This window comes from Phascolarctos cinereus, unplaced genomic scaffold (genome assembly GCF_003287225.1).
Source record: "Phascolarctos cinereus isolate Bilbo 61053 unplaced genomic scaffold, phaCin_HiC Scaffold_3;HRSCAF=262, whole genome shotgun sequence".
NCBI lineage: Eukaryota > Metazoa > Chordata > Mammalia > Diprotodontia > Phascolarctidae > Phascolarctos > Phascolarctos cinereus.
Window position 1 is genome coordinate 20,451,020 of NW_027555736.1, and position 26,982 is coordinate 20,478,001.

Sequence of the window (26,982 nt, forward strand, 5' to 3'; positions counted from 1 at the left end):
ACTTTGACCATAAGATCTGATAAAGGAAAGAAAACACTTCCCAGTTTCCTACCAGTGTGCATGCTCCCCCCTGCGAGACACACACACACACACACACACACACACTCATTCACATGCACACAAACATAAACACACACCCAGGCACATGAGCGTGCACACACTTAGACACACATACAGACACACTCAAACACACATACGTTTAGATACACACATACTCAGACACAACCATGTACATATAGACACATGTACATCTGGACATACCCACATGTTCAGAGACATGTACACATATGTCCTCAGGAACATATCACCTCACATGAGAGTCTTAATTTTGGTCATATGAACGAGGTCTGGTCTCAGTCTCTGGGCTAGAAGGTCCAATGCTGGGATTCTCTTTCCTTTTGGTGGCTATAGGACAACTTTACATGTGATTCAGTGGTGTGATGGTACATGCCAGTCCGTTTTCCAAGGATCAGCACCTGCTCTACAGAATTAGAATCACAGAGAGTTTCCTGGTGGACACAACATGGTCATGTTAATGGCCAGTTTTGACCTAGGTTTTCCAGACTCTGGAGCCTGCTCTCACTTTGCCAATCTGCCTCTCATGTTTTGTATGTTCCTCCATCACCACACAATAAAAATTCATAAAGTAGTGATTGATTTGTCCAAACAATGCAATGTCTGTCCAAGATAAAGGAAACAAAAGGGCTTGTTGACACATGAGATTACATAAGATGTTTCTGGTTTGGTTACGTAAGGGCCTAGCATGTCACTCCTCCCCATGTGTGCCTTGTATTCCATACTTCTGAGGTGAAGTCTTTTCCTTCTTACCGTACTCCCCTCCATCAGAGTTCAGAGGGTCACCTTTCCCTTCTCTCCATGCTTATTAGAACTGTTAGGAAGCTGGGATCTGTTTGCTTTTACTCGTCAGATCTTTTGAAAATTATTGTGGCTCAATTCCCCTTGTTGATTGGGATGGGATGGATTGAATTTCCAATGGAGCATGCTCATAGTGAAAGCAGAGATCCTTGTTTCAGGGCTTAGAGTTGGTCCAGGTAATTTAGGAAAGTAAATTCCCCACTCCCCCCCCCCCCCCGCAGCCCCCTTTACATTTGAAGCAAGTGACAAGGAAAGGCGAGTTCATCTTTCCCCTCTTCTTTCTAAACTGCTGCGGTGGAGCAAGGGAAGGTTGGCTTTTTGCTTATCTCTGATCATGGGAATTGGTGATATTGGTGAACCCTCAGACAGTTGGATGGGGGCGATGTGTTGGGTGACCCTGATCTAGAAACTGGAGGCCAGTGGCTGTGGTATTGGGGTTGAAGAGTGAGTTTGAGATTGGGCATCGGTATGAGTATGGACCTTTCAGTGTTAGTGGCCATTTATCACTTTGGTCACTAGATGGCGATATTCTCCTTTGAAAGAAATCAACCTTTTAAATTGAGCCCCCATTTCCCTGCTGAACTTTTTGTTTTATGCTCTGAGAATCCAATTCAGTCTTTTCCCTTATATAGAGGGATAGGGCATCATTTGTATTTTTACATTCATAATTTGGGTTATATGGCTGAGGCATAAGGACCTTAGATATTATAATCTAGTATAACATCCTAATTTTTCAAATGGGGACATTGAGGCTCAGAGTGAAGTGCCCAAGGAGCCAGATTTTGAAACCAGATCCTCTGACCCCAAATACTTTGTTTCACTGGACAAAAAGTCTGGTGGTCTTCTAGGAGGGGCATCTTTAAGGTTTGATATGATCTGCCAATGACTAGCTAGCTATATGACCTTGGGCAAGTCACTTCATCTGAGCCTCTGTTTCCTCATCTGTAAAATGATGTGTTGAGATACATGAGCTCTGAGGTCCCTTTCCTCTCCAAATCTAGAATCCCTTGGTCTCCTCAGGAGTCTCTGTGTTGCAGAACAGATGACATGGTCTCCACAGCTTTTCACCCTATGGAGTCTGGTCCGTGTCATGAAAGTTTTAATTGGGTTACATATTGCCAGGATTTGATGATGAACAACTGAATAACTAGTGTTACTGTGGAGGCAGTGAGGTATGGCGGGAGTGATAATAGTAATAATAATAGCTAATATTTACAGAGCATAGCGCTTCCTGAATGCTATGTCATTGGATTTCTGCAACAACCCTTTAAAACTGCTAGTATTAGCTCCATTTGATAGTTGAGTAAACTGAGGCAGATGGAGGTTAAATGACTTGCCTAGGATAACAAAACTAGTTAAGTGTTTGAGGCAGAATTTCCAGTAAGGTGTGAGTGCTGCCTGCTCTTATTATTATTCTCTGTGCCGTCCAGGGAGGTAAGCCTTGGGCCTTGGGTTCCAATTCTGGGTGTCCTCCATATCTCCTGTGTTCCCTTGAGTATATTAATAGCCAATATTTATCTGCAGGGTCAAGCTTTGCTAAGTTCTTAGAGCTAGGTGAGGCCTTACACGTCATTTGACAAACGTGTCTAGTGCTTTGGGAAGGGAAGGGAATGGACATTTACATGGTGCCTATGCTGTGCTAAGCACTTAGCCACCTTTAACATGCGGTACAAATGCTAGTTGTTGCTGCTGACTTTCTCATTTGGGCCTTACAACTCTATGAAGCAGGTGCTGTTCTTATCCCCATTTTACAGATGAGGAAACTGAGGCAGAGAGTGATATTATAATAAAAATAGTAATAATAAATTTGCACTAGGTGGTGCAGTGAATAGAGTGCTGGGCTTGGAGGTAGGAAGAGCCATCTTCCTGAGTTCAAATCTGGCCTCAGACATTTACTGGTTGTGTGACCCTGGGCAAGTCACTTCACCTGTTTTGCCTCAGTTTCCTCATCTGCTAAATGAGTTAGAGAAGGAAATGGCAAACCACTCTAGCATCTCTGCGAAGAAGTCAGACATGACCAAAAATGACTGAACGACACCGCTGTGGGCCAGCTCCTATGCTAAGGGCTTTACGAATATTATCTCAAATGATCCTCGCAACAACCCTGGGAGGTAGGTGCTGTTACTGTCTCCATTCTACAGTAGAAGAAACTGAGGCAGAGGTTAAGTGACTTGCCTAGGGTCACACAGCTAGTAAGTGATTGAAGGTGGATTTGAACTAGGGTCTTTCTGACTCTAGGCTCTATCCATTGAACCACCTGGCTTCCTAGGTATGTTTTTTTTTTCAGGGCTTCAGTTTCCCCATCTGTGAAATGACCAATTTGTGTTAAAAGATCTATAGGTCTCTTCTGGCTCTAAGCTAGTCAGTCATCCAGCAAGCATGGCGCTGAGGCACTGGGGATACAAAATACAAATACAAAAATGAAACCGTCCCTGTCCTCATTCTGTCCTGGAGACAACATATACTAATGAACATAAATACAAAATCGATTTTTAAAAATTCTCCGCAGTTTTGAGGGGGATAGCACTGGAGATGAGCAGGCTCGGGAAAGGCTTTCATAGCACATGGTCTTTAAGCTGTGTTCTGAGGCACCAAGGGATCGAAAGCCTAGTGATTCCATCCTGTAGATGCCTCCTGGACATGTACACTTTTATCTTCTTGATGCAGACGGTAAGAGAAAGGAGAACTGGAGCCCCCAAGGACACGTCTGCTTAGATCTCCTGGGCTGGAGCGGCAGGTTCCCATGGGGCTAGCCACCCATAATTTTTACCAGAGTAGAAGGGTGATCTGAGGGCAGCTTGAGACTCTCTCCAGTGGAATATAGATGTTTACGTCCACTGCCAGGTTTTAGTGGATACTTACAGTGCAGGACAAACCACACGTTTTGTCAGTATCTTGCAGACAATTCTTGGGGGAGCTGAGGGGAGCTGTAAAGACCAACACAGATCTTCGCTTTGTATGGACCAGGCATGAAATCATCAGATCACACAGAGGAGTGGGCGTTTGGGAAGCTTCGAGGCCAGGGTGCTTCTGCTTTGCACGTTGCTTTGCCGTATTTGTCTCATTTGATTTTCTCAGGATCTCTGAGAAGTGGCTAGAACAGATGGCATGATCCCAGTAGAATGTAAGCCCCATGAGGGCAGGGGCTCCTGGTGCAGAGGGGCTGCTTCACAAGCGTCTGGTGAATGAATGGTGCCATCCTTATTTTGTTGTTGTTGTTCAGTTGTTTCAGTCATATCTGACTCTCCGTGACTCCTTTTGGGGTTTTCTTGGCAGAGATACTAGAGTGGTTTGCCATTGCCTTCCCCTGCTCATTTTTACAGATGAGGAAATTGAGGCAAACAAGGCTTGGTGACTTGCCCAGGGTCACACAGCTAGTAAATGTCTAATGCCAGACTGGAACTCAGGTCTTTCTGACTCCAGAGCTGGTGCTCTATTCAGTACCTAGCTGCCCTTCATTCTCATCTTACAGATGTGGAAACCGAGACAATGACTAGCCTAAAGTCACTCAAAAGGCCAAGGGTAGGGCCTGGACTAGAAGTTCAGTCTACTGACTCTTACTCTATTTCTCTTTGCCCTAAAGCACCCTGAGACCGCAGTCCCTGATGAAGGCCTTGAAGTGAGAGCCTTTGCTGGACCTGTCCAGTGTTCACATGAGGTTTCTTATGTTGTCTTATATGTGTATTTGAGTATATGTGTGTGTGTGTATATATGTATGTGTATATACATATACATACATATATATATATATATATGTATGTATATATATATATATATATATACACACACACACACATATGTATACACGTACACACACATGCTTCCCTCTTTCTGTGACGGTCTGTTTCTCTTCTTACCTACCCATCAGTTTTTCCAGAGAGATCATCTTTGAAAAAGCCTTTGAGATAGTTCATTAAACCCTGGAGTTACATAAAATGTCATAATTAAGATTTTGCTTCTCTTTCCTTGTTGCTCTACCCCACCCCCATGTGGGTACATGTGTTATTCATATTTGTATCTTCATGAACGTCTTATTCATTTATCTGCATATATTTGCATACGTATAACATAAATGTTAAGATGGTAGGTAAGTGGAGCGAGAAGGGCATTGAAGGACCTGCCCAGACCTGGGCTCTGCTCATAAGACCATTTTGCTTTGGCAGAGTCTCTTTCATCTGCTCCTTATTGCCTGGGTGAGCTTAGGTGTGTCCATTTCTGACCTTCTGCTTCCGGAGGCATGGCATTGTCTGGAGATACCCTTGCTATGTCTTTGTGGCAGGGGACCAGGAGACTTCCCAGGCTGATCTCTTGATCAGTCTCCCCTTCCTTGCCCATCTTGGCTGTTGGCTTAGAGCATGGCCTGGGTTTGGGTGGAAGGATATGAAAGATGAGAGCCCCTCCAGAGCTGGGACTCTCTACCTTTTTTTGTATCTCCAGCCCTTAACACAGTGCCTGGCATGCAGGAAGGGCTTCATAAGGCTTCTTCATTGGCTGACTGATTGACGAGAAGATTTGGAAACCATGGGTTTGAAAGAGCAGTGGTTGGTGGCTTATGAATATCACCTTGGCAACCTTTACTGTGTCAGCCTCGATCTGGGTTAAAGCTGTCATTAGGATGAACACAGGCATGCTTGTTGTGTATAGGAGGCTTCTTGTGTGGCCTCCAGGGAGACTGTTGGACTAGATGATCCCAGACGTTTCTTCTAGTGCCATGATCCTGTCATCTTTATACACTTATGGGTGTGGATACATTTCTCTCTGGGTCTCTGCTGTCTGTGTCTCCCATCTACTTTTATGTGAGAAAACATGCCACAGGCTGGTGGACTTAGAAATCAGGAAGACCTAGGCTTAAGTCTTGCTTGTGGTCCTTACCAGCTGTCTGACTCTAAGCAAGTAATCAGCCGCTTTGTGCCTTAGACTATTCTCTTAAGACTTATCTACTAAGTCAGACAAGAGGGAGTTCCCACATTGGGAGTCCCTCCCACCAGTGAAATCGTACATCTTTAGCTCTAGGTATGTGTGTGCACACACACATCTACTATTAAAGGGTATTATACTCTCCCTAGATGTTAACCAGAGAATGACAATTCTAAGATATTAAAGCACGCACGCACACACACACACACACACACACACACACACACACACACACACACCCCTACTGTTAAGGGGTATCGTACTCTCCCTAGATATTAACCAAAGAATGACAGTTCTAAGATATTAAAGCACGCGCACCCCCCCCCCACACACACCTACTGTTAAGGGGTATCGTACTCTTGCTAGATATTAACCAAAGAATGACAGTTCTAAGATATTAAAGCACGCACACACCCCCACACCCACACCCACACACACACACACACACACCCCTACTGTTAAGGGGTATCGTACTCTCCCTAGATGTTAACCAAATAATGACAGTTCTAAGATATTAAAGCACATACGCACACACACAAATTCGAACCTCAAACCAGTCCCTCTTTGCAACTGTGACCATTTGCCATGTGGCACAGAGATGATCTGGGGTCTTCAGGTGCAACACCCAATGGAACACAGGCAGGCCCAGCCGAATCGTGGAGACTTCTGCTATAGGCCTGGTGTTGAATTAAATGTTTGTCATCTGAGGCATAGCCTAGCCCAGAGTAGAGTGGTTCAACACCAGGTGGCCTGGAGGGTGATGCGCTTTTTGACTGTAGAGACCATCTCTTAGGAAAGTGGGTCCTAAACTGAGATCCAGGGGTAGATTTCAGGGTGTTCATGAATTTGGAGGGGAAAACTTGCATCTTATCTTCACTTATTTCTGCCTGAAATGTGATTCCTTCAGTTATTTAAAAGCATGATTCTGACAAGGGTTCTGTAGACTTCACCAGGCAACCAAGGAAAGGCAACAGACATTTATTCTGCACTTCCTGAGCAAACTAAAAGGAAGATGGTCCCTGTTCTCAGGGAGTTTATATTTTAATGAAGGAAGACAACAAGACAGTACACAAAAGGGAGATGAAAAGGGGGATGGGAAAGGGGAAGGTGCCCACAGAGGGGGCATGGTGTCAAAAGCTGGAAAGTCAGAAGCAGAGCCTGGAGGGAAACAAAGGCCCCTTTCCAAAATGGAGGCCCTGGGAGGAGCTCACCAATGGTGAAAGGGAACTGGCATGGTGGAGGGATGTTCCACAGCGAGAAGGATGCAGAGGAGGATGGATGTTCCAGGGTAACAACATCTTGGTGGATAGATGTTCAGTCAGGAGGCTCCAGGCTCAGGGGGAAGTTTCAGGGTGACGTGGCAGGAGAGACAGAGGAGCAAAGTCAAGAGAATCAGAAACAGCCAGGAGGGGACAAAGTGCCACTGAGTGACAGAGGGTCCTGTGATATACATGGAAACTATTAAGAACCTCTGTCCTAGAGGGTTGGGGTGGGCTCTCCATCAGTGTTAGAAGTAACCTCAACAATCAAGATGCCAATTCTTAAAGCATCAAAATGAAGGCTGGAGCCCATTTTCAGGGTTAGAATGACTCCAACTCAGAATGTTGGCTTTCCACCATTACCAATGTGTTGACCACTGACTCACCTGAACCTTTGGCCTAAGAAGGTTAAACCCTGTTGACCTCCAGGTTGACTTGATAGTGTCATGGTATTTGTGTATTTCATGTGACTGTTTTATGTAGAAGCCAAATGAAAGTAAAATGATTGGATGACTTCCCAGAATGGGGAGAAATTAGTGGTAGAGAAGAAGGTCATTAGGGGGCCGGCCAAGTTCCTGTTTCATGTGGCAGGGACTTGACTTGTCACAACCTTGTGAAGAGTGGTTTGCTTGAATCTGAGATGCCTGTGTTAGATTGTTACTGATCATGTTAGAGCCAGAGCTCTGATTAGCACCGTCTTGGTCAAGGGGAATGGACAATGGAACAGATTTCTCTCCTCTCAGGAGATTTGTTTTTTTTAGTTGTTTTCCTTTGGTACTAAGTGGGATTGGGGAGGGGTGGGAGTGAGGAAACAAAGACTTCGAAAACAAAGGGCATCAGTAAAACTTGGTAAAACAAGCAGAATTCAAGAGTTGGGAGTTTTCACATGTGTCATTTTAATTTTCTTTTTCTTTTCTTATAGATCCTCATATTAAGGTCTCTGGAAAGAAGGAAAATGTTAAGGAAGCCAAGGAAAGGATAATGTCTGTCTTGGACACCAAAGTAAGTCAGTGTGTTGATATGACTCTGAGGGGGGGCTTCATCTTCCTTTGGGGGAAAACGTGTGAGGAAGACAAATCAGAGAAAAGGGACTGTGTGTTTTAAAGGATGTGCCTCCTCTTGGGACGCTGGCTGAGGGTGCAAAGCACTTTCTAAACACAAGCTCCTTTGAGGTGTACAACTCTGTACTCTGCTACTCTTATTTCCATTTTACGGGCAAGCTGGCTGGGGGTTAGCAAGGTGAAGGACTTGATCATACAGTGGCAGGATCTGAACCCGGTTCGTTCTGACTCCAAGTCCAGAACTGTATTCACTAGGCCACTGCCTCTCGTATGGCTTCCTGCCAGGGGGAAATCAAGTGTCATCTGTGAGATGACTTTTTTGATAGAAGAGCATAGCTTGAGGGATGTCAAAGGCCAACCCCAGAATTTTACTGAGGAAACTGAGGCCCAGGACATGAAATGACTTCCCCAGGGTCACACTGGTAATAGACCAGTACCTCTGGCCCCTTCTATCTCAGCTGTTTTTGCCTCTCAGGCTGTCTTCTGGATAGTTCCACTTGAATTCTAAACCTCAAGCTTAAACTATCCCAAACTGAATGAGGTCACCATCTTCCTCGTAACCTAGACTCAAGTCCTCAGAGTAATCGCCTTTGATCTTTTCCTTCCCTCAGCTGGACATCTTGTCAGATGCCAGGTTCTGGCAGTTCTGCCTCCCCAACACCCCTCACCTCTGTCCCCTCACTTGCAGTCCCAATGCAAGCCCCTGAACTGGCCTCCATGACTCCATCTTTGCTTTGTCTAATCCACCCCCCCCCCCAGCAACTGCCAAAATCCTCCTCCTCATGCACTGATCTGATCAGCTTGCCACCCTTCAATGACTCCCTCTTGGCTTCCTCATTTTGGCATTTGCATTTAAGGCCCTCAGTCTGGCTGCAAACCACCTTTCCAGCCTTATTTCCTACTAGTCCCCTTCACCCACTTGACCTTTTAGGAGGCAACATGATGGGGTTGTGAGAAGACTGGAGAGCAGTGGGAGAGGGAGTGCCCTATCATTGGTGGTGTAGGATTGGGGCCAAGTGTATGGGGTTGTGTACATGGTGGTGGTGAGGATCAGCCTTAGAAAAGGAGAGATGTCTCTTCCACTGGAAAACAGGAGGTGAGAAAGAATGAATAGGCAAACATGCAGAAGTCTGAGGGTGTGTAATAGAGGAAAGACTTATAAAGACTCATATGCAAGAATTTAGGTCCAATGACTTTGATCTCAGAGTGGGAAGTAGGGTCATCTGGTGGGGTGAGAGGAGGCTTGGTAGCTTGAGAAGGATTGGGCAAGATTTGAAACAGCTGCTGGTATGCCAAAGAGAATCATTGAGAGAGGAATAGAGAGGCTGAGTGGTGTAGTGGATGTGGTAGAGTGGATCCAGTCTTCAGGGTAGGAAGACATGGGTTTAGGTCCTACCCCTGATATGATACGTCCTAGCTGTGTGGCCATGGATCTGCTACTTAACCTGTCAGGGCGCTCAGACATCCTTCAAAGACAACGGTAGGAAATCCTCATACTGATGGGACTTCAGGTCCAGAACAAAAAAAGAGAGAGATAAGTAAAAGGATTGGTGAACAGGAGTCGACCACTGAGGTTAGGTAGCATGAATTTATACTGAGTAAAATGAATGAGGACTTCTTGTTATCTGGAAGCTCTTAGCATTGAAGGAAGAGAGAATGTAGATGGTCCAGCGATTTGCGTGGATGGTCTAGTGATACATGTGGATGGTCCTCGGATACATGTAGATATGGTCCAGTGATACATGTAGGTGGTCCAGCAATATGTATGGATGGTCCACTGATACGTATAGATGTGATGCAGTGCTACAATGGGAATTTTCAGGCAGGCTGGAAGTGGTGGAAAATCAATAATAAACCAATAATAATCACTGATATTCAATAACAAATAGTACATTCAAGAGGGTAAGAGATTCTAGGGTGGCGATGAGCACATGAAAGTGACTGGCCTTAGAACCCAGACTAGGTCTAGGACCAAGAGCAGCTGAAGGGAGCTAATGGCTAAGAAGGAGTATGCTGGTCTGGAGGCCATCCTGAAGAGGAAGAGCAGATGTAGGAGGAACAAGGACTAGAAGGGTCAGGAACAGGGGAGGTTGTGCTTGGGGGAGAGAGCTCCAGGGCTGAGGAGCTCAGAGGTGCCAGGGATCCAGGGGATTTTTGTTCATTTTTTAATGGGATCAGATTCAAACCCCCAGAAGTCAGGAAGTTTATGGAGAAGTCTGTGGATTTTTTTTCCTAAGGCTTCACGGTATTTGGGCGTTTTTATTTAGTCTGTGAAAGATTGCATGATTCAAGAATAAATATTTTGATAATCTTATGTGACCAAAGATAGATGAGCTAGCTGTATTGTTTTACATTTATTATCTATAATGGATGGATTGACAGTCTCTTAAGATGAGACTCCATCATTTTCTCTTTCTTAGGTCTTTGATTTTAAATTTTGATCTTGATGTCAGTAATTTAGCTTTCATTATTGTTTAAACCCATATGGTGTTGGTAGTGTTACATTCTCTGTATGGGTTCTCCTTATTTACCTCTTCCTTTCCCTTCATTGCTTTCCCATTCATTGCTTTCTTTCCTCCTTTCTCTTACTCCTCTTTCTCTCTTCTCCCTCCCCTTCATGCCTTTTCCTCCCTCCCTTCTTTTCTGGGATATCTTCCCCATCCCCTTACACTCTCTTTTTTCTTCCTCTTCTCTTATTTCCCATTCCCTTTCCTTCCTCTCTCCTTCCCTTTCTCCTCTTGTCTTTTGCCCCTTATCTGATTTCTTCTGCCCTTCCTCTTCCCTTTCCTTTCCTCCATCTCCATCCTTCCACCTTTATCTTCCTGCCTTCCTTCTCTTGCTTCCTTTCCTCCCTCTTTCATTACATTCCATATTTCTTGCCCTGCTTTCTCTCCCTCCTTCTCTTCCTTCTTCCCTTTCTTCCCTCCCCTTTTCTTTCCCTTCCTTCCCCTCCTTCATTTCTTCTTCCCCTTCCTCCCCTCTTTTCTTCCTACCCTTCCTTTCTTTTCTTCCCATCCCCCTTCCCTCTTCCCCTTCCTTTGCCCACACTGTCCCTATGCCTAGAGTATAGTCCTCTCCTCATTCCCACCTCTTAGAATCCCTGGTAATTCCTGCAAAACCCAGCTTAAGCATCACCTTCTCCTGGAGGATTTCTCTGCTCTTCTCTCTCAGCAGCTGCTACTGCAAAACCAGAGAACTTACCTTGTATTTATTCTGCATATTCCAACACGTGCATGTTGTCTTTCCTGATGGAATGTAAGCTTCTTGAAGGCAGGGACTGCTTCCCTTGGGTCTTTGTATCCTTAAAGCTTAGCCTGGGGCTCTGCACATAGTAAGAGCTGATTGATCAGTTGATTCCTTGCTTTTTTCTGTCCTTCCTTTCTTTGTTCTTCCTTTCCTCCCCTGCTTCCTTTCAACTCGTCAGAGAGTCCTGTGACGTATACATTCTCCCAGTGTGACCTAGATCCGTGTGAAAGTGCTCAGGCAGCTCTCGTGAGCTCCTTAGCAGACCCCTGCTTTGTTTCTTACTTGGGGGCTCTATTTTTAGCTCCTGTTTTCTGACATTGACTAAATCTTGTAGAGCGTCAGGCACATCTTCCAAGCAGTTTGTTCAGGAATTTTGTCTGGCCTGAGTTATTTGGACTAAATCACTCACTACATCTGCTAAGGGGAAAATGTGTCATTTCATGATTGTCATCTACCTCATTTAAAATCCTACTTTCCCAAAGAAATGATCTGGAAGAGAGATCATGGCACAAGCATCCCTCCCTACCTTCAGCCCCCCCCCTTAGGGAATATATAGCACACTGAAAAAATGAGGATTGGAAAGGGTTTCTTTGGACATTAGATTTGTATCTTAAGAACTTTTGCTAAGATGCTAAAGCCAACAAGGAACTGGGGCTCTGTCCATTGTTGCTTATCTTTCCATTGGGAAAAAAGAGTTTAAAAAAACTATAATTTTCTGTTTTTTGAGATGTATTCAAGTTGATTAATACCATTGTATCTACATAGAGCAACCGAGTCACCCTGAAGATGGATGTTTCACACACAGAGCATTCTCATGTAATTGGCAAAGGTGGGAACAATATTAAAAAAGTGATGGAGGAAACAGGATGTCACATCCACTTTCCAGATTCCAATAGAAACAACCAAGCAGAAAAAAGCAACCAGGTGATTTCCTCTAACGTTGCCTGGGACTCTTGGGGGGCCGCCAATGTTTGTGATGTCACACAAGCCTCTTTTGAGCTGAAGAAGGGCAAGAGATGAGAATGTGTAAAACCTGTAAAACCTGATGTCCACGGAGAGATAAAAAGAATCATGTTTAGTTCAATGGAAAATGTCAAAGGCAGGAAGGACATGGCAGCCAATGGTCTTAGGAATGGCTGATGGGGCTTTGCGGAGGGGATGATGGCTGTTTGTTTCTTTTGGCCGGGGAAGAAAGGACATGAAATTGAAAATGCATAGAATAGTCAAGGGACATAAAGATAGAAATATTCAGGAAATGTTTCTTGGTCAGGTCAGGCATTTTACAGAGCTGGGTCAGACTCTTTCTCAGTGGAGTCCAGAAATCCCAGAGATGTATCTGGTCTCTTCTGCTGTGTTTGGACAGTCCTGTGGGTATTCCAGTAAAGGGCTGGAGCAAATTGCCTCGAGGGTCCTTCAGGCTCTGTCCTTCAGCCATGTAAGGATGAGAGCTTGGTGTCTGAAGCAAACCATTAGCTTTGTTTTGGTGACTTAAGTATATAAGACATGCTTGGGAACTCTGAAGTGTACCCTGAAGGCATTTCTACCTGTGCTCCGTTAAAACAACAGAGAATTTAAAATATCATAGCAGCCATTTCCCTTGTGATCCTCATCCTCCCTGTCATTACCTTCAAAGAGATTCTAAAGTATTTTAGGGTATCTCAGGCACTCTCTATACGCCGTCTCATTGGAGCCTTCCAAGGGAGTCATAAAGGAAGTAATAGTATAGGCATTATTACCCCTATTGTACAGATGAGGAGACTGAGGCTCGGAGAAATCACATGACTTGACCCAGGTTGAATAGTTAGTATGTGTGAGAGGTCGGGATTTAAGCCAAGGTTTCCCGATTCCCCATATCCATCGCTCCATTCTGCCTCTCTCTAGGAGCATAGCCAAGCAATGACGCCTCACATTTAGGTAGTAAGAGATATATGAGGTTTGCTGGAAGTAGAACTCAGACCTGGATTCAGATTCAGCTTTTGCAGCTCAATTTGCTACATGACCTTAGGTCTGCAAGTTATTTGAACTCTGAGCCTCCGTTTTCCCATTTACATTAGGGGAATGGTGATACCTGCATGACCTGCCTCCCAGGGTTGTTCTGAGAATTATAATTCATTATGCACTTTAAAGCACTATGTAAATGCTTTTACATTGTAGCTATGAAAGCCTTCTCATATTTATTATCACAAACAATAACAGGGGCTGGCTGGGGTGGAAAGACAAGGGAGCGTATGATCTTAGGTATGAATTGAGAGGGAAAGTGTCAGGTTGTGAATGTTCTCTGAAAGCGAACATCTCATCAGCGTCCTGAGAGAATCTTTGGATGGCTCATTCCAGTCCACTGAGGTGTGGTTGAGACCAGGCTTGCTCATTGTGGCTGTCGAGGGTTTGAACTCCAAGAGAAACTAAAGTCATTTCCAGCACAAAATGCTGTGCAAAGATCTCCCTGTCTTGTGATGGGAAGAAGGCCAGTTGTGGGTGTCTCTCTTCGATGAGTTGGTGGTACCTGGCACTGAGGAGATGCAAATCACTGAGAATTCAGGAGAAGCCTGTTGCTTTGTATTGTGTTTAAAAGAAGCTTCACTGTCTGTTTTCTGGTTTTCACAGGTGTCTATTGCAGGACAGCCAGCTGGTGTGGAGTCTGCCCGAGTTAGAATTCGGGTAACTATTTATGTACTTAGAATAATGTAAGTCAGTGTCAATATTACTAGAATTAGAAGAAGTAGGGCACTATTGTAATTTATTTTTACATCAAAATCATTTGCTGCCATCTATGGTAAGTAAGAAAGAACTGGGAAGCCTGGGTTTGATGCCCTCTTTGTATTCACCTTCTAAATTGTTTTTTTTCCCCCCAAATGTCTTCACAGATTTATATATTAACTAAAGCCATAACTAGGACAGAGTGACCCGTGCTTTGCCCCAGTGGTCTGACTTTGCTCAAGGAGTGGGGGCAATCTTTTATCTCCTTGTCCCTCACTTAGTTCTCCATCTTTCAGTTGGGAGGGGTTGTATCTCCAGTAGTTAACACAGTGCTTAGCACATAGTAGGTGCTTAATAAATGCTTGCTGATTGATTGAGTAGATGATCTCTAAGTTACAGGCACTGTTCTAGCCACTGGAGGGACAAAGAAAAATGAGAACGTGATCCCTGCTCTGAAGGAGCCCACATGCTAAGTGGGGAGACAATATGCAAACTATGTACATAAAAGCTCTATGCGGTGTAAATAAAAGGGCCTCTCAGAGGGAAGGCATAGAGGGAGTTGGTGGAAGTAGAGGGCTAGGACCAGAGGCCCATTGCAGGCCTCTGAATGATATTTGAGCTGAGTCCTTGGGGATGCCTGGAAGCTGGAATAAGGAAGTGGGGAGTGAGATTCTAGGCATGGGTACGACCTGTGAAAAACCGGTGAGTCTGGAAATGGTCTATTCTGTGTGGCTAATGGAGTTCAGGCCAGTGTAGACTATGTGGGTAGGATTAAACCATAGGAAGCCTGGACGTAGAGGGGGTGGGGTGGGAATAGCTTCAGATGCTACGCTTCAGATGCTTCAGATGATTTTATATTTGATCCTGTAGGTAACGGAGTCACTGAGGTTTTTTGGGTAGTCAGAGGAGGTGAAACAGTCAGATTTGCACTTGAGGAAAATCACTCAGCTGGTGTAGAAATTGTTCTTCCTGTCCTGTGGCCTGAATCAACTCAACTCCCTTGTCTAGTCCCCAAACTCCATCATTAGGGTCCTGTTGCAAAGTGTCACGGCCCACCTTTCTCCAGCCACTGCCAATTGGGTTAAGCCAGCTGGGAGCATCTCTCCTTGTGTCTGGACTATCTCTTACGCTGCCACTGTCTCATTTTTCCCACTCCCAAGTCTTACCCTAGGTGAAATAATTTGTTTGCTTTTAAAAAATAAAATATCTCCAACGAAGATAATTTTATTGTTGGAGACTTTTAGCATCTTCCCTACATTTGTTATCTGCCTCTAATGGCACTGAGAACATTGAGGCTATTGTATTATGTTGAGACTCTACTATATAACCTAAGCTAATTCTGCAACAGAAATAAGAGATATTTTAAGAAATCCCTTTTCAGGCAGGCATTCGTCAGCTAGATCATTCTTCCCCATGTCTCAAGGCATGACTTTCTTCTTGGCCTTCTCATGGTCTCTTTCCAGGAGCTGCTTCCCTTGGTCCTGATGTTTGAGCTGCCCATCGCTGGCATTCTGCAGCCCATTCCAGATCCCAATTCACCCACTCTTCAGCACATATCGCAAACGTACAACATTTCAGTATCATTTAAGCAGCGTTCCCGCATGTATGGTGCTACCGTCATTGTTCGAGGGTCCCAAAACAACTCCAGTGCAGTGAAGGTAAATCACATAGTGTAGGGTAACGGTTCTTCCCCTGCCCCGAGGTAGTTTTCAGGGGACCCAGGAGCTTAGGGGACAAAGAAAAGACATACTTATTTTTACTAACCTCTAACTGAAGTTGAATATTTCCTTCACATGTTTAAAAATGATTTTGAGAAGGGGTCGGTAGGCTTCCACAGACTTTTAAAGGGGTCCATAACACAAAAAATGAAGGAGATCCCTTCCATCACAAGAATGCCAGCATTCAGAGGCTTCTTAACAAATGCATTTTCAGTAAACATCAAAAGAGGTTCCATTTTTAGAAATTCCCAAAGTACTCTAGGCTCATGCCTGGCCCTTTGCGTGGATTGGTTATTAGGCTGTTTTTCCACCTGTGTTTCCTCCTAGGAAGGAACTGCCATGCTGTTGGAGCATCTTGCAGGGAGCTTGGCATCTGCCATCCCTGTGAGTACCCAGCTAGACATCGCCACTCAGCACCATCTCTTTATGATGGGTCGAAATGGAAGCCATGTCAAACAGATCATGCAGAGAACTGGTGCTCAGATCCACTTTCCTGACCCCAACAACCCACAGAAGAAATCTACTGTCTACCTCCAGGGCACCATTGAGTCAGTTTGTCTTGCAAGACAATATCTTATGGTAAGTGTGTAGGGAAATGAGTGGCAGAAACCCTGGGGTCGGAGCTAGTGTTTGTCATAAGCCAGTATGTTGTATTGATGTGGTAAATTTTTCTCCAAAAAACTTTTGAACAAAGACTGTGGAGCAGGAGAAAGAGTGTGATATTTGGAGCTGGAGGGCTTGGTTTCAAATCCTGCCCCTGTTACTTCTTACCTGTATGACATTGGGGGAGTGATAGCTCCTTGCCCTAGTACCTAGCATATAGTAGGCACTTAATGAATGCTTGTTGATAGATGAATTGAACGGCTGGCTTCTGAGATACCTCCAATTCTAAAGCTGGCACCTATATCCTTTTGGTTGGCTGGTCCTGGTATGGAAAATGACTTTTTTTTTTTTTTGCTTTTCGGTGAGGCAGTCAGGATTAAGTGACTCGCCCAGGGTCACACAGCTAGTAAGTGTCAAGTGTCCGAGGTCGGATCTGAACCATGGGCCTCCTGACTGCAAGGCCAGAGCTCTATTCACAGCACCACCTAGCTGCCCCTGGAAAATGACTTTTAATAGTCAGCTGTACTGACTAATATGGAAATGTTTTACATGATTGACATGTGTAATGTATATCTGCTTACCATCTCAGGGAGGGGGGAGGAGATGGAGGAAGGAAGGAAGGGATAGAATTTGGAACTCAAAGCTTATAAAAAAGGTTACAAATTGTTTTAACATGTAATTAGGGAAAAATAAAATGTTATATATGAAGAGTCAATTGTAACCCATGAAAAGGTTGGACCTGATGACTTCTCGTTTAGTTGCTTATCAATAGGCTTCTAGCTCCCAGATTCTTTGAAATATATATGTGTATGTTTGTGTGTCTTTGTGTGAAAGTCTGACCTTCAGTTTTAAAAAAAATCATCAATTTGTGCTTGAATTCAGTCCTATTTTTTTCAGATACACAGGAACACATGCACATTGATAGATAACATGTATTATTAGATTGATAGATGTTTGATAGATATTTGATAGATTGTATATTACAGGCCCATTGGTGAGCTACCTTGGAAGTCAGGGTGACCTGAGTTCAAGTCTCACCTCAAGCACGTCTTGGTTATGTGACCCAGGGAAAGTCATTTAGCCTCTTGGACTCTCTTAGAGTATAAGTTACAAGAAATTGGTGAAGGGAGTTTTCTCACCTCAACAGAGTTCCCTGTTCTGATGAAATTGTAGATCAAGACCAAAAAGGAAAATGTTAAGCGTCTAAACAAGCATTAGGTAAAATTTTATTTCCACTCGGGAGATTTAGTAGGCAGAAAATTTTATAAATCTTCACTGAAAAAAAATGTTCAGAAAAGAATATTTGGGTGTCAGTGATAAAAAGAAAAGTCCACTGGTTGCATTAGAATTCAGCAAACCTCCCCATCTGTCATGTTTTCAACCCATATTTCCTGTGTTGACTTTCAAACATGTTGGTCTAGACAGGGATCTAATCCCTTAATTGAAGGCGCAGAGACTAGGCCCACACAGACATCCTTCTGTAGCACTTCTCTTTCCATTCCAAGTGCTCATCTGGGCCTGACCTTTAGTGATATTTGATTCAATAAGCTCGAGACGTGACCTTTGCTGTGATTGCCTTCCCGAGCCCACTTTTTCAAAGCTGAGAAAAGTGGCCTTGCCATGGTGGCTCCCACCCCTGGCAGCTGACAGCTAGTTTTCTAAGCATTAAGGATTGTGGTCATGGAAGAATTGGATAGGATTCGATTAGTCATGAATGGCTTCTTTTGACCAACTTTCCCCTCTCAAAGTAAAGTCTGCTTTCCTGTATCTCCCAGGTTTAATTTCCTGAGCTAAGAGTTTTTCTGTGTTCACCTTTGGAAGGCAGCAGCAGTGTGACTGGCCTACTAATACCCAAGGATTACTGTGATTATTATTCACATGTTCTTCCCTCTCCTTTTGACTTCTCTACAAGTTACTTTTGAATTCATTAAACTTTTGAAAATGTTATTCTGAGCAATTATAAATGTGTTGACTCTACCTGATAGAAATGCAAACGAAGGGCACCATTGCCTTGGAGAATCCAAGCTTAGCAACTGTTGAGTTACAAGAGGCGCTTAATAAATGCAGATGGGATTGAATGCATGACAGACTAGCTGGCTGGAAGCCTTTAGGCTTTACAATTTCACCATCATCACCCACTATTTAAACCAGAGTCTTTGAGGAAAATCCAGGGCTGTCTTAAGAGAAAATTTGTTTTTCTCATTTGTAAAAGAAATTCTAACATTCTAATGTTTAAACTCTACAGTTTAGCTCTTCTAAATCTCATTTGTGAGTAATGTTTTTCTGTAAACTGTCCTCCTCCTTCTTGACCCCATCTGTAGTTCTTGACACTGTTGACCACCCTCTTCTCCCACATACTTTTGCACCCGTTGGTTTGCATAACTGTCCCTTGCATTCCTCTGCTTCCTTTCCTGCCTGTCAATTCTTCCTTGTGAATCTCTTTTGCTAGATCATGTCCTGACTCCATCCCCATAGGTATTTCACAATGAGGGGATCACGTCTCTACTTCCTCTGTAGCATCTTCCTTCATGTCACCTCTCATGGGTTTGGTGAACATCTCTATGCAGATGATTCCCAAATGGATAATTCCAGCCTTCACTTCTCCCCTGAGCTCCCATATAGCATCACTAACTGCCTGTTGGATGCTTTGAATTCTGTGTCCTATAAAGTATTTCCAGCTCAGCCTGTCCAAACCAGAATTTTTTATTTCCTCCCATAAGCCCATCTCCCTCCGGACCTTCACTGTTAGTGTTGAGGGCATCAGTACCTGCTGCCTGAGGCTTTCAAACCTGGACTCATCCTTGACTCTTTCCTTTCCTTCAACTTTGATATTACATCAGTTGGGAAGTCTTGTGGATTCTGTCTTATCCTCGTCAGACCCTCATCATCCCTCAGTTGGACTATAGAGGTCTCCTGATGAAGCCCCCTCATTCTATTGTCTCCACCCTCCATGTAGCCCATCCTTTACAGAAGTGCTGATGGCAAACAGAGCCCTCCCTGAGGTACCAGGAGCCAGGGAGCTCAGTCTCAGGCCTCAGGTTTATTTCTGACTTGATTAATCAAGCTGAGGATGGCAGATGAAATTCTTTGTAGGATCTTTACCTACCTGGCCTAGTGAAAACCATTCAAGAATTAAGAAAACCTAAATGATAAAACATGAAAACTGTTGATTTTTTTCTGGAAACAAAAAAACAAAACAAAACAAAAAACAAACACCTGGTAAAGCCTGTGAATCGGCAATGTTTTTCTGTCTGGGATGTCCCGGGTAGTTCCAGTGCACACTGAGCCATCAAACATTCTGCTCATTGATGTCAAGCATGGGGAAGGTTTGAAGTTCCAATTCTCAGAGTCAGAATCAAATCCGCAATAAACTAGAACTTCCACCCAAATGCTTCTCAGTAGGATTAAATGTTTCTTAAGGGACTCCAGGCCTCACTACTCTGCCTACACATAATTAAACTGGAGTTGTTTTCTTTCTTTCTTTCTTTTTTTTTTTTTAATAAAATTGAGATCTATTTTATTTTCAGGTCTATATTCTCTCCTTTCCATCTCCCTTCCCTCCCCTCCCCTTACCCATTGAGAAACTAAGAAAATCAAAGCCCTGTACAAACACATAATAAAGCAAAACAAATTTCTGCATCGACCACATCCCCCTCAAAGTATGTCTCAGTCTGTACCTGGAGTCAGTCACCTTTATCTGCAGGTGGGGAGCACGCTTCATTATGAATACTCTGGAATTATGGTTGGTCATTGTATTAATCAGAGTTCCTTCCTCTTTCAAAGCTGTTGGTTATTGTATAAGTTGTTCTGGTTCTTCACACTTCACTGCGTATCTGTTCATATGCATCTTCCCAGGTTTCCCTGAAACTCTCTCTCTCCATTGTTTCTTATGGCACCATAGTATTCCATCACATTCATATCCACAGCTGGTTCAGCCATTCATTTCCCAATTGATGTACTCTCCCCCAATTTCCAATTCTTTGCCACTGAAACAGATGCTCTAAATATTTTTGTAAATGTGGGTTCTTCTCCCCTTTCTTTGATCGCTGATTTTATCAAGTGTGGGCAGACTCTAATGAGCTGCTACCAATGGGGGTCTGCACCTTGTGCCACACCTTGGGGTCTTAGAAAGTGTCCTGAGGATACTGACAAGGTCAGTGACTTGCCTTGGGAGGCAGCCTTCAAACCAAGTTTTCCTCAGTCTGGGGTGGCCGTCTATCTCTTACATCAAGCTGTGTCTACAATAAGCATCTATTATATAGTTGCAGTGTGCCTGGTGCTCTGGGAATACAAAGGCAAAAATTAAAGAGCTTCTAATGGGGAGATATGGGTACTCAGATAAGGAGGGTGAGAAGTACCTTAGAGTACAGCCTGAGCAAAGCTGCCTAGGCTGGAAAAGCACGTGAAATTCAGAGAATATCAGGCTTGTTTGGCTAGAACGGCATGTGTGAGGAGCTCTGATGGGACTCATTCTAGAAAAATAACTCGCCAACAGATTGTGAAGAGTTGGATTCTTAGAAGAGCTACGTCACATTGGTGATAGACTGGGGCCCAGACTTTCATTTTTCTAGGAAAGTTCAGTGAAGATGCTCCTCCTCTTAATGCAGGACAGGTGCTTCCTAGAGCATAACCTGCCCAGGGTCACATAGCCAGGATGTAAGAGACTGTGCTGAGCTGTGTGGCTGCATGCTGTCAGCACAGATAGTGATCATTCTCCCCATTTTACTGATGATGTAACTGATTTGCCCAGTGAGCAGAGTGGCAATTCGAGCTGTGGTCTTTGGATTCCAAATCTAGCGCTCTTTCCTAATTGTGCCCCTGAAATTATGGAGAGCCTTGAATGCCAGAATAAGCATCCAAACTTGCCCTGATTGAGGTCATTGTGTTGGGTCTTGAGCAAGTGAGTGACAACACAGTAAAAGTCCTGCTCCATATCATGGAGGGGAGGAGACTTTTAAGAGTCTTATTTTCACATTCACAAAAGTAGCTTCTAGGGAGTCGCTAGGTGGTGTGGAGAATAGAGCACTGGCTGTGGAGTCAGAAGGACCTGAGTTCAAATCCAGTCTCAGACCAGACTCTTAACACTTACTAGCTGTGTGACCTTGGGCAAGTCACTTAACCCCAATTGCCTCACAGAAAGAGAAACAAAAGTAGCTTCTTCAGCAAAACGAACTACCCAGTGCAGTGTTGAGGCTTTATCTGCTCACATTTTACCGAATCTGTTGTATGTGGTCATGGGACATCTTGGGTTTTGAAGAAGGCTCACTCCCTTGTTCTTCTTACCTGCCTTTTTGGTCACATCCTCCAGGGCTGTCTTCCTCTTGTGTTGATGTTTGATATGAAGGAAGAGATCGATGTGGAACCTCAGTTCATCGCTCAGTTGATGGAACAGCTGGACGTCTTCATCAGCATCAAGCCCAAGCCAAAACAGCCGAGCAAGGTGGGTTCTGGATCCGCACACTGGGAACCCAGAGCCGTGCTGCCCACCTTCTCCTGCTAAGCTCTCTGCTATTCAGATGTACATATCACTTGGAATGGAACCAGGCAGGAGCTCCTTGTTGTCGGGGGCAGCTGACCATTCCCCACACAAGTGTTGGTTGTTTTGAAATCCTTTCTCGGATTCTCTTAAGTCTTTCCGCTCCTCTCAATTATTCTCTTTTTTAAAAATTTCAAATATGAATCACAGCCAATAACTCATTTGGAGTGAAACATACTGTATTCAATCTTCTAGTTTAAGTGTGTTTGATGTATTATAGGTGGGAAGGAAAGAGGTGAGTGGAAATCTCTTGGTGTTAATTTTAATTCTCTGAACACTCTCTTAACTATTTATTGTGTTTGGTTCTAGTGGCCCTATTTTAGGGGTGACATTGGCTGGAGTATATCCAGAGGAGGGTGACCAGGATGATAAAAGGAGCAAAGACGTCGCCATTTTAGAATCATTTGAAGCAACTAGGAATGTGAGAGAGAACTGGGGAGAGGGCAGGGCATAAGAGTTGTCTTTAAATATTTTAAGATCTTTCACATGGAAAAGGAATTAAGACTTTTTCTGCCTGTCCCCAAAGGGTAGAGCTAGGAGCTATGGTGAGAAAAAATCTCAATATCAAGCAACTCAGAAGCAGAATGTGCTGCTACCTGCAGAGGTAGTGAGTTTCCCCCAAGTGGACATCTTCTTGCAAAGGCTAGATGTCTATTTGTCAAGTAGACTTCCTTATTTGAGTATAGATAAAGCCTCTGAGATTCAGCCAGGCCTTGAATATTAAAATGACCTTGTTTTCAGTCTTCACTTTTCTGAACCTTGTCTCCAAGAAGCCAAGGAGTCCCACCATTTCTGTGTACTGTAAAAATGTATTGAGATAATACTCATAGAGGCTAGAAGGGCCTTTCGTCCAGCCCCTCGTCCTACAGAAGATGAACCTCTAGCTGAGAGGTGTTCAATGACCTTGCCCAAGGTCATGCAGGTGGTGAACATCTCCATAAAACTAGAACCTTTTCACTATTCTGCACTGCATCTGTGGGATGGTGATAGTCCTGTAGGATTCATAAAGCACTTTTTTCCACTTAATAGTATTTTATTTTTTCAAATTACATGTAAAGATAATTTTCAGCATTCAGTTTTATAAGATTTTGAGTTCAAAACTTTTTTCTTTCTCCCTTCCCTCTCCATCCCCAAGATGGCATACAATCTGATATAGGCTATATGTGTTCAATTATATTAAACATATTTCTACATCAGTCATGTTGTGAAAGAAGAATCAGAACAAAAGGGAAAAACCAAAAGATAAAAAAGCAAACAAAAAAGTGAAAATAGTATGCTTCGATCTGCATTTAGATTATATGGTTCTTAAAACACTTTTAAGAAGGATGAGTATCATACACAGGTCATATTTGGAGGGTCCCTTTAAGACAGCTAGATCAGCTAATGCACTTCACTGTACTTGCCCAGCCAAAAGGTTCATGACAACACTTCACATTTTTTAAGCACTTTACAATTTATATAGTACTCCCTCTATCACTATCCTGGGAGGTGGGAATTCCATGATTGTTATTTCTATCTCCCAAATGAGGAAATTGCGGCTCACATAGAATAGGGGGCTTATCTGTGCTCATCCAGTGAGTTAAAGCCCAATGGGTGATTCAAATTCAGGTGTAGCGACTCCCCCTCTTTCCAGCAAAGTTAACAATGTTTGGATGAAGAGTTGCTGAATGACCAAGTCCTCTGAGTGGAGAAGTGAGTGGAGGTCAGGAAAGGGTTAACAGGAGAATGGAGCCTGCCAGTATAGGCTGCTGTTCCCACTGAATTCAACTGTGTGTTGTTGAGTCACTTAATGATATAGCTACCATCTTATTCTCTTTACCACCCAATTTTTAAAATATTGCTAAGTGTTTTGTGCCATGGGAATGAATATTTTTCCATATTTAGAAAGGAAATCAATAGGGAAAATAGGATTCCTTGTATAGAAAATTGCTTTGTAGCCAGCTTAGCTGGTATGCAGCTATTCCATAAAGTGAAAGATAACTCTTCTTTGAGTCCCAGAGTTCATAGTGAAATGGGAGGAGGAGAATAGGAGTCAGAAAATCTGGATTTGAGTCTGAGCTCTGTTCTTTACTGTCTCAGTGATCTTGGGTAAGTTACTTCACTTCAAGTCAGTAATCGTTGATAAAGAGCCTAATATGTGCCAGGCACTGTGCTAAATGCTAGGGATACAAAAAAGGTCAAGAGATGATCCCTGCCCGCAAGGAGCTTACAATCTAATGGGACAGACGTCACCTATCTGGGCCTCAGTTTCCTCATCTGCAAAGTGAAGGGATTGGGCTAGATGATCTCTGAGGTTCTTTCTAATTCTCATTCTATAAGCCTGTGATCCTAAGGTCTTTACCTCTCTGGGACTCAGATTTCTCCTCTGTAAAGATGAGGTATTGGCCTGGATGCCCTCGGAGGCCCTTTTTACCTTCACCTGCTCTGATTCAAGGACACCTCGTGGATCCGCTATGTCCAGAGTCAGAGTTGGCCAACATGGAAGGGACCTTCCCGGCTTCTATTCTAATGCCTTCGTTTTAGAGCTGAGGATGCTGAAGCACAGAGAGAAGTGACTTACCCAAGATCACATGGATAGAAAGTATCAGAGTGGGAATCTGAACCCAGATCCTCTGGTCTTCCTTGAGAAGGCCATTGGTATTTTCCTTGTACTACTCTGGAAACTGGAATTTAGAGAGTTCATCAGATCACAGATTCAGAGCTGAGAGGCCATTTTAGTCCAGCTCTCTCATCTTACAGACAAGGAGACCCAGGCCCGGAAAGCTAAAGTGCTTTGCTTAGAGTCACACTGGTCTTAAGAGGGCAACGCTGGGGCTCCCTTCTGGGTCCCCTGGCTCAAAATCATCTTCTCTTTCCACTGTTCCAAGCCTCCCTCTTAGGTATACTCAGTGCCCAGTTTGCTTTGTCTTATGAAAAATGGGGAAAGGAAAAGCTTTATGTTCAAATTCTCAATCTTTTGTTGGTATCTAAGCTGATGGTTCAGGTAATGCTTATGGTTCCCTGAGTGGAATTTGGAATTAACACATTCATCACTGTTCCCCACCCCCAATTCCTTGAATTCTACTTGCATCTCACATTTTTTTCCCCTCCATTATGTATTTTCATAGTCTGTGATTGTGAAAAGCGTTGAGCGAAATGCCTTAAATATGTATGAAGCCAGGAAATGTCTCCTCGGACTTGAAAGTAGTGGCGTTACCATAACAACCAGCCCATCTCCAGTCTCGTGCCCTGCCGGCTTGTCATGTCCGGGCTTGGATATCTTAGCTTCTGCGGGCCTGGGACTCACTGGACTAGGTATAAAATACGTTCTTCCAGCTGTCTGTCAATGCCCTGTGGGCTGTTCTTCAGCTCTCCTTCCGAGGAAAATGCTCTCCCCCTCCCCTGCCCCCAGCTTTTGCTTCTCGTTAACATCTATGCGTGTGTTTCTGTCACCTCTCTCTTCTGGGATTGGCTTCAGTAATCCAGAGCTGATGACTTTGTTTTCAGGGACTATTCTTGTTTGTCCTTTTAAACCAGAAATAATATGAGGGTGCGAGACTAATGGCCTATTGTGACGTATGTGTTTTCTGTGGATTTTGCAAAATTTTCATCAGTCTAGAGATGGGGATATAAGGTGTTTTTGAAAACTGATTGCCAGTGAATGCTAGCATGTTTTAAGCAGAGTCATGCCCAGATTTCCTTAACTATGGAACAAGATTTTCTTTTTTCTTCTCCATTTTGCCTAATCCTCAACCAGCCTCCCATGCCAAATCAATATTTGTGAAACACAAATCTGATGATATCATTTCTCTCTTTAAAAATCTTCCACAGCTCCTTCTGGTTTTTAGGAGAAGATTCAGCATCCTCAGTCTGCAGTGATTCCCACATGCTTCTCTAGGCGTCTTTCAGATCCTTTCCCTCCATGAACTCGCCATTTTCATTAAACCAGCCGACTCACAATATTCTCCATCCGCAACCTTCCTTTCTACCACCAGGCCTTTGTATGGGCTGTCCTGTGCCTTGACTGTATTCCGTCCTCACCTTTTTCTCTGTCTCCTTTTCTCTCTGTCTCTGTCTTCCTTTCTATCTCTGCCTCTATATATTTTTTCTCTCTCTGTCTCTGTCCATCTCTCTCTCTCTCCCATTCTCTTTCTGTCTTTGTCTCTTTCTGTCCCTTTTTCTCTCTTTTTCTCCTCCTTTCTCTCTACCTCTCTGTCTCTGTGTCTCCCTTTCTCTGTGTCTCTCTGTTTCTCTCTTTCTCCCTCTTTGTCTCTCCCTTTCACTCCCTGCCTGTTTCTCCCTTTCTCTCTCTGTCTCTCCCTTTCTCTCCCTGCCTTTCCCTTTCTCTCCCTGCCTCTGTCTCTCCTTTTTTATATGTTTCTCTCTCTCTCTCTCTTTCTCCCTTTCTCTCTCTGTCTTTGTCTCTCTCTCTGTCTCTCCCTTTCTCTCCTGTCTCTCCCTGCCTCTCTGCCTCTTTCTCTCTCTGAGTCCTCTTACCTTCCTTCTCAGCCCGGCTCAGACGCCTTCTGCTGCAGGAGTACTGACTGATCTCCCCACTTGTTAGTGTCATCTCGTTTGGATATACTTTCCTAGATACTTTTTGTTTTCTTATCTGTGTGTGTGTTGTGTGTTGTGTCCCTCCTCCCTCTACCCATTACATAGAAGCTTCTTGAGGGTAGGAGCTCTTTCAGTTTATTCTTTGTATTCGCACTGTCTGGTGCATGTACATTTAATTTAATCAAAGTTTGTTGTAGCAAATCCGTAACAACAGAAAAGCTTTACTAAGCACCTATTTAGCGTAGAGCCCATGGGGCATTGAGAGGCAGGTACGAAGCCTAGAGACTCCCCTCAGGTAGTTTACAGTCTAGTAGGGAGAGATGAGACATCAAGATAACTGTGAAACATAACATTTCACGACTGTTACAACCCAAAGGGCTCTGGGAAGTCAGAGAGGGCAGATCGTTACCAATATGGTAGAACCAGGGGGAGCATCCTAGAGGAGGTGGCATTTGAATTGGGCTATAAAAACTACAAGTGAATTCAACAAGCAGAGACAATGGAGGAAAACTAACATAGGGAATAGAAAGTGA

General features: G+C 43.8%; 1 protein-coding gene across 2 annotated transcripts in view; it reads left to right on the forward strand.

Moving 5' to 3' along the window:
• The window catches only part of BICC1 (BicC family RNA binding protein 1), a 284,322-nt gene that overhangs the window by 212,053 nt on the left and 45,287 nt on the right, over positions 1–26,982 (forward strand). For both annotated transcript variants that reach the window (XM_020998232.2, XM_020998233.2), the window contains exons 4-10: positions 7,975–8,054; positions 12,125–12,283; positions 13,964–14,017; positions 15,520–15,714; positions 16,102–16,353; positions 21,686–21,817; positions 25,021–25,207. In XM_020998232.2, the coding sequence (XP_020853891.1) occupies positions 7,975–8,054; positions 12,125–12,283; positions 13,964–14,017; positions 15,520–15,714; positions 16,102–16,353; positions 21,686–21,817; positions 25,021–25,207 (1,059 nt within the window). The remainder of the gene's footprint in view (positions 1–7,974; positions 8,055–12,124; positions 12,284–13,963; positions 14,018–15,519; positions 15,715–16,101; positions 16,354–21,685; positions 21,818–25,020; positions 25,208–26,982) is intronic.